This window comes from Paramormyrops kingsleyae, chromosome 5, assembly GCF_048594095.1.
Source record: "Paramormyrops kingsleyae isolate MSU_618 chromosome 5, PKINGS_0.4, whole genome shotgun sequence".
Taxonomy (NCBI): domain Eukaryota; kingdom Metazoa; phylum Chordata; class Actinopteri; order Osteoglossiformes; family Mormyridae; genus Paramormyrops; species Paramormyrops kingsleyae.
Genome location: NC_132801.1, coordinates 32,922,593 through 32,939,429, shown reverse-complemented (window position 1 = coordinate 32,939,429; position 16,837 = coordinate 32,922,593). Strand labels below are relative to the sequence as shown.

The 16,837-nt window shown below is 47.8% G+C and overlaps 1 protein-coding gene across 4 annotated transcripts; it reads right to left on the bottom strand.

Annotated features, from left to right (window-relative positions):
* Positions 1-2,176: 2,176 nt before the first annotated feature.
* Positions 2,177-9,859, bottom strand: telo2 (TEL2, telomere maintenance 2, homolog (S. cerevisiae)). Of its 4 annotated transcripts, XR_011991817.1 has the most exons (21): positions 9,190-9,857; positions 8,818-9,095; positions 8,567-8,635; positions 8,059-8,206; positions 7,863-7,965; positions 7,385-7,453; positions 6,908-7,049; positions 6,664-6,800; positions 6,430-6,512; positions 6,206-6,331; positions 6,046-6,134; positions 5,829-5,920; positions 5,620-5,736; positions 5,160-5,231; positions 4,894-5,067; positions 4,474-4,565; positions 4,236-4,335; positions 4,091-4,155; positions 3,863-3,978; positions 3,404-3,581; positions 2,177-2,758 (listed from the first exon to the last, which is right to left on the bottom strand). XR_011991817.1 is itself a non-coding variant. In XM_023808046.2 (20 exons), exons 1-20 carry the CDS (start codon positions 9,528-9,530, stop codon positions 2,640-2,642), a joined length of 2,532 nt encoding a protein of 843 aa, XP_023663814.2. In that variant the 5' UTR covers positions 9,531-9,855; the 3' UTR covers positions 2,177-2,639. The 4 variants fall into 4 exon arrangements, 3 of the variants coding, with proteins under 3 accessions (XP_023663814.2, XP_072568696.1, XP_023663811.2); XM_023808046.2 differs by lacking the exon at positions 3,404-3,581 and having other exon boundaries at positions 9,190-9,855; XM_072712595.1 differs by lacking the exon at positions 2,177-2,758 and having other exon boundaries at positions 2,770-3,581.
* Between the last annotated feature and the right edge of the window lie 6,978 nt (positions 9,860-16,837).

Sequence of the window (16,837 nt, the reverse complement as noted above, 5' to 3'; positions counted from 1 at the left end):
AGCCATACATTATGGGCAAATTAGAGACAGGTCAACCTGACCATGTCATATACACTAGTGTTTCCCAACCCAATCCTTGAGGACCCCAGACAGTAACATTTTTGGGAGCTGGGAGGGAACAAAAACATGGACTGTCTGACAGGGAGCAAAAACATGGACTGTCTGGCAGGGAGCAAAAGCATAGACTGTCTGGCAGGGAGCAAAAACATGGACTGTCTGGCAGGGAGCAAAAACATGGACTGTCTGGCAGGGAGCAAAAACATGGACTGTCTGGCAGGGAGCAAAAGCATAGACTGTCTGACAGGGAGCAAAAACATGGACTGTCTGGCAGGGAGCAAAAACATGGACTGTCTGGCAGGGAGCAAAAACATGGACTGTGTGGTGGTCCCCGGGGATTAGTTTGGGACACACTGATTTAGACTATGCACAGAAACCAGAGCAAACCCAAAAAACACGGGTAGAACATGCAACCTCCATGCACGCAATGCAGAGGCCAGATTCAACCCTCCAACCCTGCAGGTGTTAGGAATAGTACTACCTAACAAGCATACTGCCAGTTAAATGCGAATTTAAACATGCCAATTAAATGGATAAATGTAGACAACCCAAGAAGAGCACATTATGTGCAAAACGCCCATGTGGCTCAGCAGGCTCCTGCACTGTTTACCTCATTCCCTTTCACACTTGCTGCTCATCTTAGTGAAAAGCACTTAAAATGGGCACAGAGTGAGATGCAGAATTCAGCCTCCAAAGTCTGTTAGGAGCTCCAACTGTTAGCCCAAGGCTAAGAAGTCCCGATACAGACATACAGCTCTGAAAAAAAAAATGAGACCACAGCAAAATTTTCAGTTTCACTCGTTTCTTAATTTATGGGTGTGTGTCTGTGTAAAATACACATTATTTTGGTAACTACAACCTGGGTCTTCTCTGCTTCTCATTGATGAAGGGCTTCTTTATGGGTCTTCAGACCTGCTTCTAGGAGCCTGTTATGAATTGTCCTAGCAGTGCACTTCACACCACTTAATGTTTCCTATTCTTTCTGAAGGTCACTTGAGGTCATCCTCCGATTTATGAGGCCCTGCCTGATAAATTGATGGTCATCTCTGGCATTAGAAAGTTGCTTTCACCCTCTATCTGGCTGCTTTTTGGTTGTTCCCAGTGTCTCCTGCTTCACCTTGTTCTTGTGTCCTGCTGTATTACAAACTTCGAGCCTGGAAGCCGCCTGCCCCGCAGTGTAGTGTTCTGTCAGCAGAACCAGGATTAAACCTGGATTTAAAAATGCAGTCCCAAGCAGGGTGTCGCCACCATTAAATCTGAGGGGGACGTGTCCCCCACACGTTTCATAATTATTCATTTGGACCCCCCCACATTTAACATAAAACATTAGTTTTATGCCAGTGTGCCCCCCCCCCACATTCAAAATGCTTCTGACCCCTGGTCCCAAGGTTGTACGGCACCAGCCGTTGGGTCATCAGAAGGTATATCTTACTTCATTCTAAAACCTGTATAACACCAATTTCCTATAGAACTAACACAATAGAAATTCAGGTTGTTCTAAAAAAAATATCCAAAATGCTGTGCATCTTCCAACCGCTTCAGTCAGGCATAAGTCAGGAGCCCTGGGTGGGCTTTCAACCCGTCACACGCCGGTCATGTCCAAATGGCACCTATCTTCATGTCTTTGAACTGGGGGAGGAAACTGGACCACCTGCAGGAAACCCATATGAAACAGGGAGAATACACACACACACACACACTGACACATACATACACACACACGCAGACATGCACACACACACACACACACACAAACACATTGACACACACACACACAGACACACACACTGACACACAGATACACACACACACACACTGACACACAGATACACACACAGATACACACAGATACACACACACACAGATACACATACACACAGATACACATACACACACACACACACACACACACACACTGACACACACGCAGACATGCACACACTGACACACACACACACACACACACACACACACACACACACACACACACACACACACACACACACAGCAGAGGTGGGATTCAAACCCCCACCCGTGGAGGTGTACAGAAACAGCAGCACCCAGGCATCTGGTCACAGAACCAACTTGGTCTTAAGAGTTTAACAGAACAAACAAGCTGTAGATGGCTTTAGCTTTATTACAGTCCTGAAAAGAACCTTCCTGAGGAAAAATAAATTACATAACCTATAAAAAAGCATAATTATAGCTGAGTGGACGTTCAATAAATAACAATAAAGCGAGTAAGTTGCTTTAGAGCCGTATGTGATCTCATGTCTAAATTTTACTTTCAGTTTCACTGCTGCTATATTTTCTGAGCAGCTGAATAAAATCAGCATTACAGCTACGCGATTCCCGAGGGAGGGTGACGTCGGCTCGGCTCAGGAAGGGGGGAGGATCACACAGCTTCCTCACACCTGTGAAGGACACAGATCTCTGAGATGATGCTGAAAAAGACGTCCCCACCCCACCAAATTCCTGCTCTATTTCTGTCCGCCGTCTTTGTTCTGTCCCCGTTTGAAGAGGCGGGTGGGAGCCGGGTTGAAAGCAGGACCCCTGCAGCGCAGGTGTGGCGTCCTTTCGCTTCAGGCCTGGGGGGCCTCGGCCGGGATCTCCAGGGACGCCCTGAGGCCCCTCTCCAGCAGGGCCAGGGCCTGGGCAGCCAGGCTGCGGCAGTCTGCGTCTGAGTCTCCCTCCACCATGTCTGGGGCGGGGGGGGGGACGGACGACAGGAAGACACTGGAACCACCGATCACAGTTATCCACCTCATTACCAATCCCACACACTATTACTAACATGACATCATCACTACATTCTAAAATTGAATTTGTATGGAAGGGGCATCATCTCACACAGATTTGCATTTTTCCTGGAAATGGGGGGAAAGATAAGCCGGCAGCTAACAAGGCCTGACTGTACAGGATGTCCTTAAATCCCCACTTTACTTCCCAGAAATGCCGTGTCACAGCTGCACCCCCCCTCCCCCCCTGTGACCTATGATGAGGGCAGGACATCCCCAACTGATGCAGTTTCTGCCTGCCAGGAACTCCCTGTGGCAGCCGGTCACCAGTCCGGGGGCCGGCCCATCGAGAGATCTCAGCCCACAACCCCCCCACCCCAAAAATGCCACTTCTTTAGTCATACAGCTCTTGAAAAAATGCACAATTTTTGTTTCACTCATTTCTCAATTTATGGGTGTGCGTCTGTGAATAATATATATATTTTTAGCAAACTCCAGCCTGGCTCTTCCCTGCTTCTCATTAATGAAGAGCTTCTTCCTCGCTTTATGGGACTTCAGTCCTATTTGTAGGAGCCTGATACGACCTGCCCTAGCAGTGCACTTCACACCTGCACTTAATGTTTCCTGTTCCTTCTGAAGGTCACTTGGTGTCATCCTATGAGTCACTTCCACCCTTTAGTTGGCTGGTTCTTGGTCATTCCCAGTGTCTCCAGCTTCACCTTATTCTTTTGTACTGCTGTCTTAGAAACTTTGAACCTGGAAGCAGCCTGCTGCTCAGTGTAGCCTCTGCCAGCAGAACCAGTATTAAACCAGGATTTAAAAATGCAAATAAAAAAAAATAATATGGACTCTACATTTTTTTCCAGAGCTGTATATAATCTTATATACAGAGAGGAACAAAACAAAAGGCACTAATGAGAGTGCTACTTCTGTGAATGATGATGCATTTACTGATGACAGTGAAACACACAAGTGAAAAAAAAAAGTGAGTTTTAATGGCAGGGCTGCAGATACTGTCAGTATGAGGCTCTGCCGGGGAGAGAGGAAGCAGAGAGCCACCCTCCTACCTGCCAGCCAGGCCCTCGTCTCCGGCACGAGATCGCTGAGCTCCGGCAGCAGGTGCTGGGCAGGCATGGTGAGGAAAACGGCACAGACTGCGAAGAGGACGCCCTGCCGGACCACCCTGAGGGCGGGAGCCGAGTGTCACACACAGAAGGGGGACGTGGAAGATTAGGGCTCGTGGTCTGTGCGGGTGTTTGCCTGGGTTTTTGTCTGGAAAGCGGCGTCTCACTCACTGGTCGCTATGGTAACGGACAGCCCACACAAAGTCCAGTAGAGCCTTGCCCATCTGAGTGGCCACCTGTGTGACAGTACACTCACGTCAGCGCAGATCCCCAAAGACACAAGGTACGGGGCCCCGCCCCTTCCGGCGCTACGTACCGGCGCGTTTACCGCCAGGTGCGTCAGCAGGCCCAGCGTGTGCACCAGCCTCCCCAGCACCAGGTGGTCACTCCCCATGAGGTCAAAGGTCACCTGCGGCCTGAGGGACAGGGGACACATACACACCATGACATCATTTGGTAACTATGGGACAAAACGTGTTTGAAACTGTCCTTAGATACGAGCCCCTCACGCCGTGGAACCCCAGGCTCCACCCCAGGCTCCACCCCTTTTGTACCTGTCATAGTTACGCAGCAACGGGAAGAAGAAGAAGCCAGCAAGAGGAGCATAGCGGTTGGGAGCCGCCGTGACGGTCGGAGAGGCAGCACCCTGCGGGGAATGAGATACCAGCCACAGCCCATCAAGACGGCGCCCTGCTCTGGCAGCACAAAGGCTGCGTTACAGCAACATGGGCAAACACCTAAACACCGCTTCTTAACAGCGTTCCACTGCAACAGACAAACAAAGACTACGATGTGAAAGTTTTCATCAATGCCGTGTTTAATTTCCATATTTTGACTCATGGCTAAATTCTGATGCATGTTTTATGGGGACTGACAGAAATTAAAGTTGACATTATCCTCATTTAGCATCAACAATCATTAGGTCATGTGAGGAACCCGCTGGCCAATCGTACCAGAGGAGGGCGGAGCCTTACTTTAGCAAAGCGGCGGGTCTTGCTCTGAATGCGCTGTTCCACCACCTGCCTCCAGTGCAGAGGCGGGGCATTCTGGGCGAGGGGTATCACCGCATTGGTGGGCTGAGCCCCCCGGGGAGGCCGGCCCTGCTCTGTGATTGGCTGGGATAGCTCCTGGGCTGACAGGGCGAGCACCTGGTATAAATGAGAGGGGGGGGTGGGATTCTCTTAATAACAAGTCTGCTAAATGTGAGAAGCCGCTTGGGGGAGACAAACCGCCCCCTCACCTCCAGGACATCCAGGCGCTGCCGCAGGCTGTAATTCACAGCGTAGAACTCGGTGGTGAGGAACTCAACTACCTGGTTAGACGTTTAAACAGTTAAACGGTTAGCAGGCAGGATCTTAGGAAAGACTTCTCCATTTCCATAATGCTCGTCTGCCTGTGTTGTGCTTAACATTCATTTCAAATATATTTTAAAGAAGATGCAGTGTATTTTCCCCAGAGGTACGTTACAGAGCTCAGGGATAAATCTTGTACCACTGCAGGCAAATATGAAGGTTGAATCTCTAAATTGGCCATAGAGTGTGACTGCCATGGACCGACACCCCAACCAGGGTGCCCCCTGCCCTGTGCTGCAGCCTGTGCTAGAGGCGGTTAGGGATGGATATATGGATGGATGGATGGATGGATGGATGGATGGATGAGTGCACTCCAGGCCATCATGCTGGTTCAGCTCAGTGACGTACAGGGACGGTGTCGGTGACCACAAGGGCCACCATGGCTCCCCGCCGTAGTGCCAGGAAGTCGGGAATGCAGTACGAATCCTCCAGGTGCACAAGCACTTTGCTCAGCTCTACGCCAACCTGTGGACAGACAGACATGAGAGGAGATGGCTGGGGAGGGGGCCGGGGGTGGGTGAGGGATAAGGGTCAGGGGGCCGGAGCGTGCGAGTCACCTCTCTGGCCGCCGAGACGTTCCGGCGCACCAGGCCCTCCGCGGCCCGCAGGCTGAGCTCCACCCGGGCGGCGTCCTTAGAGGACATGAGGGCTGGGGGGGGGCAGATGGGAGGGAGAGGCCGATTACAAAAAGGCCATCCCCCTGGGGAGGGGGGGGGAGACCATGGGAGGTGATGGGGACACGGGGGGGGGGGGGGGGGGGGTCCTTGCTCTTACCCTCCAAACAATCCCGCAGGTACCGGGGGGGAGCGGCAGTGGGCATCTCCCGATCGGCAGACATGTCGTAGGGGGCCAGCTCATCGTCGCTGTCACAGACAGAGAGGGTCACGTTAGCAGGCAGGGACCGTGTCCCCCCTCAGACTTCCTGTCCTCTCACCTGTCCAGCTCTGAGCCTGAGCCCGCGTCACCCGCCGGATCCTGCTCTGCCGACGAGCTCAGCGGTGAGCCTGGCCTCCCGGGTGACCTGGCACTCTCCTTCTGCTCTGCAGGCCGGTTCGCTGGTCTGCAGAGCAGAAAACAAGACAGTGCTGTGCTTAAAAGGGACAGCTGCAATAAAGACTGAATGACACAGCGAACGGCAGACTCATCCGCAGACGTCACCTGTCAGCGGGGACGGTGGCCTCCTCGGACACATGGGGGTCCATCATGGACAGCAGGTCCCTAGTCTCCTCATCATGGTCATACTGGGAACAAGAAACGCCAGCCTGCCTTTTCACGTGATATCAGAGCTGCATTGCCAGTCAGCAACGCAGTCGTAATAAAAAAAAAAAAGCAGACCTATACAAATGAAAGACCGCATCGGATTTCCCTGCAGGACGCCAGATCGGTCCACACCTCGAATTTCAGCTGGGCCCCGCCGGCGTCCAGCCGGGAGCTCAGGCACTCGCCGACCACCATGCCGATCCGGCGAATCCGCACCACGGCGCTGTCCAGGCGGCACTGGATCCCTCCCAGCATGCATTGCCGCAAATCTAAATGGGTAATGAGAGAGACTTGGACCCCATGCAGGAATTCAGGGGATAGGTAAACCTGACGCACTGCCCCCTACTGCTGCACGCCTGCCTGTGCTGCCACCCACCTGCCCGCAGCTCCTCCAGCTCGCCGTCATCCAGCAGACCCACGCATAACAGCAGACAGCGGCTCAAGTAGAGTTGCTGCTCCAGGGGGGTGTGTTTGACAGCACTGCTGCTGGACCAGGCCTGGCACAGCGCCCGCAGCACCTGTGCATGGGGCACATGTGCAATCAGAGAATGTCGTGCACCCACAGGATGCAGCACTTGAGCACGTGGCACCAGTGCATTCAAAGAGCATCACACACTCATAGGCTGCGGCGACTGAGTACGCAGCACACACGCAGTCAGAAAGCATCACGTATTCGTGGGCTGCAGCAGCTGAGCACACAGCACATGCGCAGTCAGAGGGCGTCATGCACTCATAGGCTGCGGCAGCTGAGCATGCGGAACATGCAAAGTGAATAAGAGGAATGTACTCATGGGCTGCAGCACGCAAGGGATGCGACATGAGATAGCTGCTGGTTTGCCTGCTTATAGCCGACCTGAGCGAGGAGCGGCCGGCGCTCCCTGTCCCGTGCCAGGTATCCCAGAAGGCTCCTCAGGACACGGCTCTTGGCCAATGAGAAAAAAATACCAAACAGGAATTACCAACACTATCATTCGTCTTGTAAGAGATACCTACAGGTTGCCTCTATGGGGTGCTGTATGGCTGTGTAGGTTATGAGGGTGCCAAAGTCCAGTGGGTTGCTGGTTCGAATCCTCGGGCTGACAAATAAATAGCTTCTGACCCTTTGAGCAAGATACTTAGGCTCAAAAACTGTTCCTAGGGCTGCAGATAAATGGCTGATTTGCACTCTGACCCTCAGCTTCGCTCTCACTTTTATGTGTATTTCATAGGAGAGAAAAGATGGGACATGAAGGCTAGAGAATTTCTATATACCTGTATGAATGTTGGTTTCAGACAGCATCACTAAAACACTTCAAATGTACGAATCAGCGACCTTCAGTCCAGCACCTCACCTCGCACTTGTACTGTAAGAGCAGCAGTTTGTGTGTGACCACAAACTGGGCCTTCTTATTCTTCACCACCAGATTCCCCATGATCCTGGACAGGGCATCTGGTCTGAGGGGAGAGACGGAGAGAGGGCAGGCTGTCGTTACCGGCACCATGGGCTCCGTATCCATCCATACCGTCTCTGGCGGACTCTCCGCTCACCCGTCCACGGCCTGCACGAGCCCTACGACCACGCTCTCCATCCAGCGCTCCGGAACATTCTCCATGAGTCGCCAGCACACCCGCTGCCACACCATGTCGGAGCGAGTGCTGGAGCAGAGGCGTGGGGCCAGCTCCCGAAACAGCAGCTCTGTCAGAGGTGCGGAGGTGTGAGACACAGACAGACACACACACACAGACACAGACACAGACACACAGACACACACAGACAGACACACACACACACACACAGACAGACACACACACACACACACACAGACAGACACACACACACACACACACACAGACAGACAGACACACACACACAGACAGACACACACACACACACACACACACAGACACACACACACACAGACAGACACACACACACACAGACAGACACACACACACACAGACACACACATACACACAAGCAAGCAGGCGGGGAATACGGCATAAGAAGTGCAATATGTTTAGAATAAATAATTAATAGTAATAAACCTACACTTACTGCTATGTCCCTGTATGCATGTTTTCCCCAGCAGCTGCGCTACAAAACCCAGGGAACAATCCTGTCCACCTGTAGAGATATGAAGAACACCAGACACAATGAGGCTAGACATACATCATATATGATTTACATAAGAAATATATTTAAAGACAAATTCATCACTATGACAAATGGATCATTATGCAAAGACAGGCATGCGTATTTACCGGTGACGATAAGTGAAAGGTACCCTGACATCCTGGCTGTCCTACCTCTCAGTGCCCTGCAGGTCTTTTCCAGTGTGCAATTAATTTCCCTGGCCAGCAGGGGGTAGTAGTGGTCTGGCAGGAAGAGAGGTCTGTTGTGTGGATGTAAGTGGTTGGCAGTGATATCCGGCAAAGACACCAGGCGTCCCAGAAGCATCTCTCTGAGCTGTGGGGACTCTGAGGAGTTGGACCCTTGGCACCGAGTCCACAGCAGGACTGCCAGGCGGCCAGCCTGAAGGTACAGCTCAAGGACGTCCACCACCTTATCCTGACCCGAACTTTGACTAAATGTCAAACGGACAGGAGTTTTAAAGGCAATTTTGGGGGAAACAAACATCCATGCCACATCCTCCTAATTATTCTTAATATAATACATACCTGAGAGTACCAATGCAGTCCATGAGCACCAGCATTGCTTGGTCTGGTGGACCGCTGAGGAAAAACCTATCCCAAAGTTCACGGTGTTGAGAGGCATTGAGCCGCTGCAGCCAATCAGCTTGGAGGTTACTGGTGAGGAACTTTAAAATCCTGGTATAATGCACCCGGTTGAACTCTTTCATCAATGTTTCGGAGAACTCGGTGTTTGACCCATCACACAGGTAACAGGTCAGTAACTTGAGGGTCTCGATCACTTCCACGGCATCCCCTGATGTACAGAGTGTTCTGACATGCCGGTTCACCTCAAGTCGCACTTCTGCCTCTGTGTCTGGTCCCTCCATCTACACGCAGTCCGGTTATCTGACTAAACTTATTGGTAATATTTATCATGCACCCATCACATAACTGAACAACACTTTCGTTTAGGAGAAGTATTCAATGGCTTAGCAGCCAACTTCGTTATCTCGGTTTGATATCTATGTAAATTACAGGTTCCTTTCACCAATAACAGCTAAAAGCCGAAATCATACATCAGCTATTGCTGAAATACAAACCGTCCATGCACGTCTGAGTGGGCTTACTAAATAAATCCGTGCAGCACTTCGCAATTCAGTGCGAATGGTTCCTACCAACAAACGTTCCGCCTGTACTCCCAAGCCGAACGCGATCTCTGATCAGACACAAAAAAACGAAAGCTCGGGGTAAATTCATGTAATTGGGTTTCTGTGGGTGGACTCTCCCTCACTGCGTTTTTTTTTCAGATTTGAACGGAGTCGCATATTTTCTTATTCGGAAAAAGTAGTGAAACTACTAAACTACTAAAAGTAGTGAAGATATCTGGCGCACATCAGCGGAATGACGTTTTTAAATAATGAATCAAACGTTGCGCGGGCCCGTATTTTTTGACCTTTTACATATGTCTGCACAGCATCGTTGTTGTGGCTGACATATTCACATGATTCTACCAAAGCAGTACCGATTTCTCTCTGTCAATCCCACCAGTAGGATACCAGACTTCCGTGGTTGACATCAGAGTATTGTTTCCTGCTGGTCAAGCAATTACTGCCCCAAAACAAAAAGCTGTAATTTACCAATCACTTCAGCTCTTTGATGCTGATCTGCATATTATTCCCTGGTTAAGTAGGCATCTGAGTCTGATTTTATGGTCTTTCAGGATGCCAACTGGACCTTGGGAGTGCATTGCCCAAATGAGGTGGAATATTTAGGGGATATGAATCATCCACTACATATGCCTAATATAAATAAAATGAGAAATATTCTGAAGTTGACTTACAGCATTTTTATTTTTAATGCTTCACATCAGACATGAGCTACTATAGGATTCCGAGACTCTTGATGTACCACAAGGACTTGGTCACAGATGCATCAGCGAGACAAACACCAACAATTTGTCATCTTTTGAACTCTGATGCATGTCCCATGAAGTTGTGTGGATTGCAATGTTTTATTAACAGCTGTGTTATTGCCCTGCTAATTCATTCCTTCACACTCCGCTCAGCAAGGATTGGCCACCAGGCTACACGTATGTGGGTGATTCCCGTTTTGGGCCACATATTCATGTCCTCGTGTTTAACTGGCTCTTATACATTTATAAAATTAGACATCTTTATAACAAACCTATTTTATTATGTGTTTAGGTGTTTTCTATTGCTCTAACAAAGATAAATTACTATTTTTTTTATCTTTTTACATCTCTTTAAAGCACCATTTCTCTGGAATATGCGCTCATTTTAGCATGTCCCAAATGCAATGTATTCAACTTACTCAGTAAATATAAACTATAAAAACCAAAACATTCTTTATTATTTCGATAGACTAGGGCATACTACCTTTAGAGCAGGGGGTCTCCAACTCCGGTCCTGGAGAGCTACTATCCAGTCAGTGTTCAATCCTACCCGGCTTCTGATGAGCCACACCTGTTCTCAGGTAAATACCAGGAGCAGGTGTGGCTCATCAGAAGCCAAGTGGGACAGAAAACCTACTGGATAGTAGCTCTCCAGGACCGGAGTTGGAGACCCCTGTTTTAGAGAAAGAAACAAATCTGGCGAAACTTATTTTGTTTTCTGTAATTATATAATATATGTCCCCGCATTCGTTTTCCACCCTGTGAGCATCTAGTTTCTTGGCTCCCTAAAAAGATTACAAATCCATACAGCCATTTCCACAAAGTGACATCATTTGTTTTTGGGGGGAAATTCAACTGGAAGACTAAGGTAAGCTTTAACTGTCACTCTCTCCTGTATTTTTCTCAATTTTATATTACACACCGGTTTGAGGCGCCCTTAAAGTTCTACCCTGTTAGTATATACAGTATTATGGGAAATATTTATTGGAAAAAATATTTTTAAAAACATGTTAAAAATAGCTGATCAGCTGTAGAGTGTGTGCTAGCTGAATGTTGCTCACTTAAAGAGCTAGAGCTAAATTAGCTAGAAATATTCCACCCTGTTAGGCTATGTATGAAATATGCAACCTACTGAGTAGAAATTGTACAATTTCTTCCTCATTTATTATTTTCATTAAAATGACTTGTAGATTTATTATTTGAGTATTTCTTGTGTATGATAATGAATAATAATGGTATAATCAAAGTATTATTATTATTTTGAGTGTATTTCTTAATTATTTATGTTACTACAGTATTTATTACTATTATTATTAGTTGTAGTAGTAGTATTGTTGTTGTGAATCTGAATCTACTTGTTAAGAGGCCTACTCGGTTCGACCCTGTTATATTCTATTCTACCCTGTTAGGCAATGATTTAAAAAAATATTCTAATCACAACAGTAAGTGTTTGGTATATTGTTTTGTTAAATGAGGTACATATAATGCATCTACATATACTTTTATTTCTAATTAATAAAATTCCTCATACAAGACAACAAAATGGGGACAAAAAATGCACAGATTCCATTATTGACATTGTACTCTTCATATAATTACAACTGTTCAAGAATGAAATTATCATAGCAAAAGGGACACATTGTATCTCAGAAAAGTTCAGTATTGTTTGACTTGTACATTATTTAAACTCTGTGATTACCATGTACATGTCCCTAACAGGGTGGAAAACGTCTGGAGAAATATATACAAAAAACATCCCATAATTATAATATTTTCAACCCCTGAGCTTGGCAAGCATGCATTCCTCATAGCTAAGTATGGTATAGTCCTGACAAAATGGTTAAACCATAAAATACAATAATTTCAATTTTCAGAAAACACAGCCAAATATGTGGTCCAAAACAGGAATCACCCATATAGGCGTGAAACCTCAAAAATTTTGGCCAGGGTGTCATTTTTTTTTTTTTTACCCCTGTCGTGTCCTGCAGTTTAGCAAGCAGGATGTTAGTCTGGGTGCTTTATTGTGCCAACACTTTTATTTTAACAAGTGGAGCTTCGGATTAAGCTCCTCTTGTTACTTGAGATATACTCTTTATTCACCATTTTAGATTACTGCGCTATTAAGCCGGAGCTGACAGGGAAAGTTAACTAAGATAAGAGAGATAAAGAGAGGAAGAGAGGAGGGAGAGAAATAAGAGAAGAAAAAAGAGATTAAGAAAAGAGAAGAAAAAAAGGGGGGGGGATTAAATCTGGAATTAAATACATTAATAACACAGAAAAAAATACATAAGCAGACCAACAGGAACACAGTCTGGATATCGCAGCACCAGTATCTGCATCTGAGAAGAAAGGATGGAAGCCAAACACACACACACACACACACACAGACAGACAAGAAGGGGAGAGAGGGATAAAATAGGCCAAGAAAGCCCTGGTATGTGCGTTCTATGGTATGTGCGTGTGTATGTGTGTGGGTGTGAATGTGTGTGTGTGTGCGTGTGTATGTGGGTGGGTGTGAATGTGTGTATGTGTGTGCATATATACGTGTGTGTGCGCATGTGTGTATGTTTGTGTGTTGTGTGTGTATGTACGAGTGTGCAGTGTGGAATGATTCCCAATGAGTGTGGGAGGCCACAACAACGCCGCCCCGGGGCCCCCCAGATGGCCAGGAGAGCCCCGAGTGATCATGGACCCAACTGCCACACAGCTGCCAGGTACCCGGGCCGCCCGCCACCGGAGGGCTGCGCGTCCACCCAAGGAGGCAGAGTGGGGGAGGCACCGGGCGCCCCCCCACCGGCGAGCATGAGCCAGGAGCCCCACAGCCACAGGCGGCAGCGCACCGAGGGGGGCGGCTGCACAGGCACGGATAGAGCCCGGAGCCCGGGCCACCCGCCAATCCCGGGCAGACCTGCACCCCCCCCCCCCAAGAACCCCCACCTGGGAGACCAGGGAGACGCCCTGAGAGCCACCAGGCACCCCCACCCCTGGCTACCCCAACCCTCCCTCCCCCAAATCCCCTCACTACCGCCCCCGCACCGCCCCATCATCCACGTGCTCCCCCGTTCCAGGACAAACATGCATACACACATACACACACTCAGACACACTCTCAGTCACACCTGCTTGTCTTTGAGGCCCGGCAGCAGATGCCCTGGACTTGCCCAGTGGACGGCCCCAGGTGATGTTCCTCACCCTCCCAGATCGTAGGCAAGCAGCACCCCACAGATGCAGCACCCCCCACCCCAACCCGAGGTGGTGTCTGGGGCCTCACCTGCGCAGGCGTCGCCGAAGAGCCATTCATGCACAGATACCCACATTCACCGAACACTCGCACCACCCCATCACCGACGTGCTCCCCTGTCCCAGGCCATACATGCAGACATACAGAACATGCATACTCACCAGATACACACACAGACACGCACACCCACACTCATCTTGAGGCCCGGCAGCAGATGCCCTGGAATTGTCCAGTGGACGGCTCCAGAGGATGTTCCTCCACCCCCCAGGTCGCAGGCTAGTGGCCCCCCGCCAGTGTGTCATTGTCCAACCCTTGTAGTAGTAATTGGGATAATTTACCATCATTACCTCCCCAAATCAAAGTTTTACAGCTGCTTCCCCCTCCTCCATTTGTATTAGTAGCTCTCACTAAGTAATTTTGCAGAACTCTGCTTTAAATCAGTCAATCAATTTTAATTGTTTTACAAGTCTTCATTCGATGGCATTCTTCACTGGGACTTCAGGAAAAGTAATATACAGTGGTACCTCGGTTCTCTAACTTAATCCGTTCCGGACTCCGGATCGAATCCTAAAAAGTTTGAGTTCTGATCGAATTTTTCCCATAAGCAATAATGGAAAACCAATTAATTGGTTCCCGGCCCCCCAAAATTACACCTAAATATGTTTTTTTTTTTTTTTTAAGCATTTAAACACAAAATGAACAGGATAAAACAAGAGGAGCATTTTTTTTCTTAATGGCTTCCAAAACGATAAAGATCTTATCCCAACATTACCCCTGTCCTGCCCCGATCGTCCGCTCCTTCCGTGTGCCACGCCCCCTCGTTAACCCCGTGTGGAATCCCCGTGTGATCAGCTGTTTCTGGTTGTTGTCATTAGTCCTCTGAAGTCCGCGTTTCAGTTCGGTCATTGGGTGCGTTCGACTTGCTTACAGCGCTGGCTTAAAGCAACGCATTCTGATCCTGACGCAATGCATTACAGTTATGGTGCGTTCGATTATTTCTCTCCAAGCCAAGAGGGTCTAGCTGCAGACGCCTGTAGAGTGGAGCTCCACCGGAAATACGTCACCTCCACAGGAAACACGTGATCTTTAAGGACGTAAAGTGGAGCTCCGGTTAGGGTTAGGGGTAGGTTTTGTGGTTAAGAAAGATCAAAGGTATATCATAGATATTAATTGTGCAATGGCAACATTCAAAACTTTTCCCTTTTTCCTGTTTTTCCCTTTATTTTCAGGTAACCCTGATAGGGTGTTAAGGTTAAGGTTTATTCGCTGTGACACAGAGTTGAGGCCACGTGTTTCCTGTAGAAGTGATGTATTTCCGGTGGAGCTCCACTCTACAGGCGTCTGCAGCTGGACCCTTCTCCTCCAAGTCGGAGCTCGGATGAAAAAGTCACGAAAAACGTCACTTCCCGTCGGAAACGCGCCTCTTTTATGACGTTGAAGTCGGACAAGATTTTGTTGTCCGAGTTGCCCCATGACGTAATTTCAACATGGCGACTTGATTTGTTTGTAGTTTGTTTACCATTCGAAAAAAGAATAATCGCTATGAATGTACTAAAATATTTTATAAAGCTTTTAATGTGGTTTGACTAGTTCGTGTTTCTTGTTTGTCCCTCGGAAAATTCTCAATTTTCTCCATTTAGAAAACTCCAAATCTGCTAAAATATAAAGCAACAACACACAGCAACCTGTTCATGGAGGCAGCCATGTTTGTTCCGAGATGTGGGTAGCTCGAACGGGAAGTTGTCGGACCTGATGTCACTCAACTCAGAATTTCCGAGTTCCGAGAGAAAAACGAACGCACCATTAGATGCATTGCGACCTCTCACCCGGCTGCACAAACTGGAACCGCCTCCATGATGACACACCTTTCCCCTTATTGGCTGAAGAGTTTAGTTACACGCATGACGTTTGTATGCCGGCAGTTCCTATGCGTAATCTGCTATTTCTCCCGAATATCACGTAAAGCAGTGAGAACTGGTTTTCAGTTAATTTACCTGGTAAAATAAAGTTTAAATAAATGACATAAATGCTGTAATAGTACACATAAGTTAGTGGTTTATTTATTGTTAGTTAATGTAATGTTGCGCTGCTTTATTTGGATAATCGTCCAGTCTGTGAAGAAGGCATTCAAGTAAGAATTGCATTGTAGTACTGTATGACTCATTTCCTGGCGTGAACAATTTATATTAGATCCGCATTCACGGTTCGACTTCTGATATTCAGATCGAATTCTAGGTCAAACTGGTTTGTTCGACTTTCAAGAAATTCTAGTTCTAGTGAGTTCGAGAACCGAGGTACCACTCTATTACTTAATGTTTGAAATTGAAATATTGCTTGTTAGAAATCAGCAATGCTCACATTTCATAACTAAATTGTTGTTCAAGGCATAATACATGATACCCTGCATGGTGACAGTGGTTAACACTGTTGCTTCACACCTCTGTGACCAGGCTTTGAATCTCTGCTATGGTTCTGTGTGTGGACTTTGCAAGCTCTGCCTTTGTTGACATGGGTTTTTTTTTTTTCTAGGTGCTCCAGTGTCTCCCTCCAGTCCAAAAAACATGCTGAGCTTAATTGGGTTGGTGCCCCATCCTGGGTTGTTCTGTGCCTGTCACCTATTGGCTTTGGAGCCCCTGCAACCTTCAGTAGGACGAGGAGTTACAGAAAATGGATGGATATAATACCCAAGTGTTTTTCCATTGGGTAAAATATTGTCAAACGGCAGAACACTTCTAGAACCAGCATCTAAATTGCATCTAGTGTGTGTTCCCTGCAATGAACTGGCACCCCATCCAGAATGTACTCCTGCCTTGTTCCCTATCCTGGGATTGGCTCCAGTAGCCTATTATGTAGTAATAGTACTCACCATAAGATGAAGGCACAACACACATACACACACAGTAACGACTAAGGAGCCATTTTCATTCTTTCTGAATATTTTTTTTTCCTTTTTACAGTGATTTGGAAAGTCTATAATTCTCCAAACAATAATGATTACATCTTTCGAATTTTTTCAAAAGAAATAGTAACATACAGCAGTA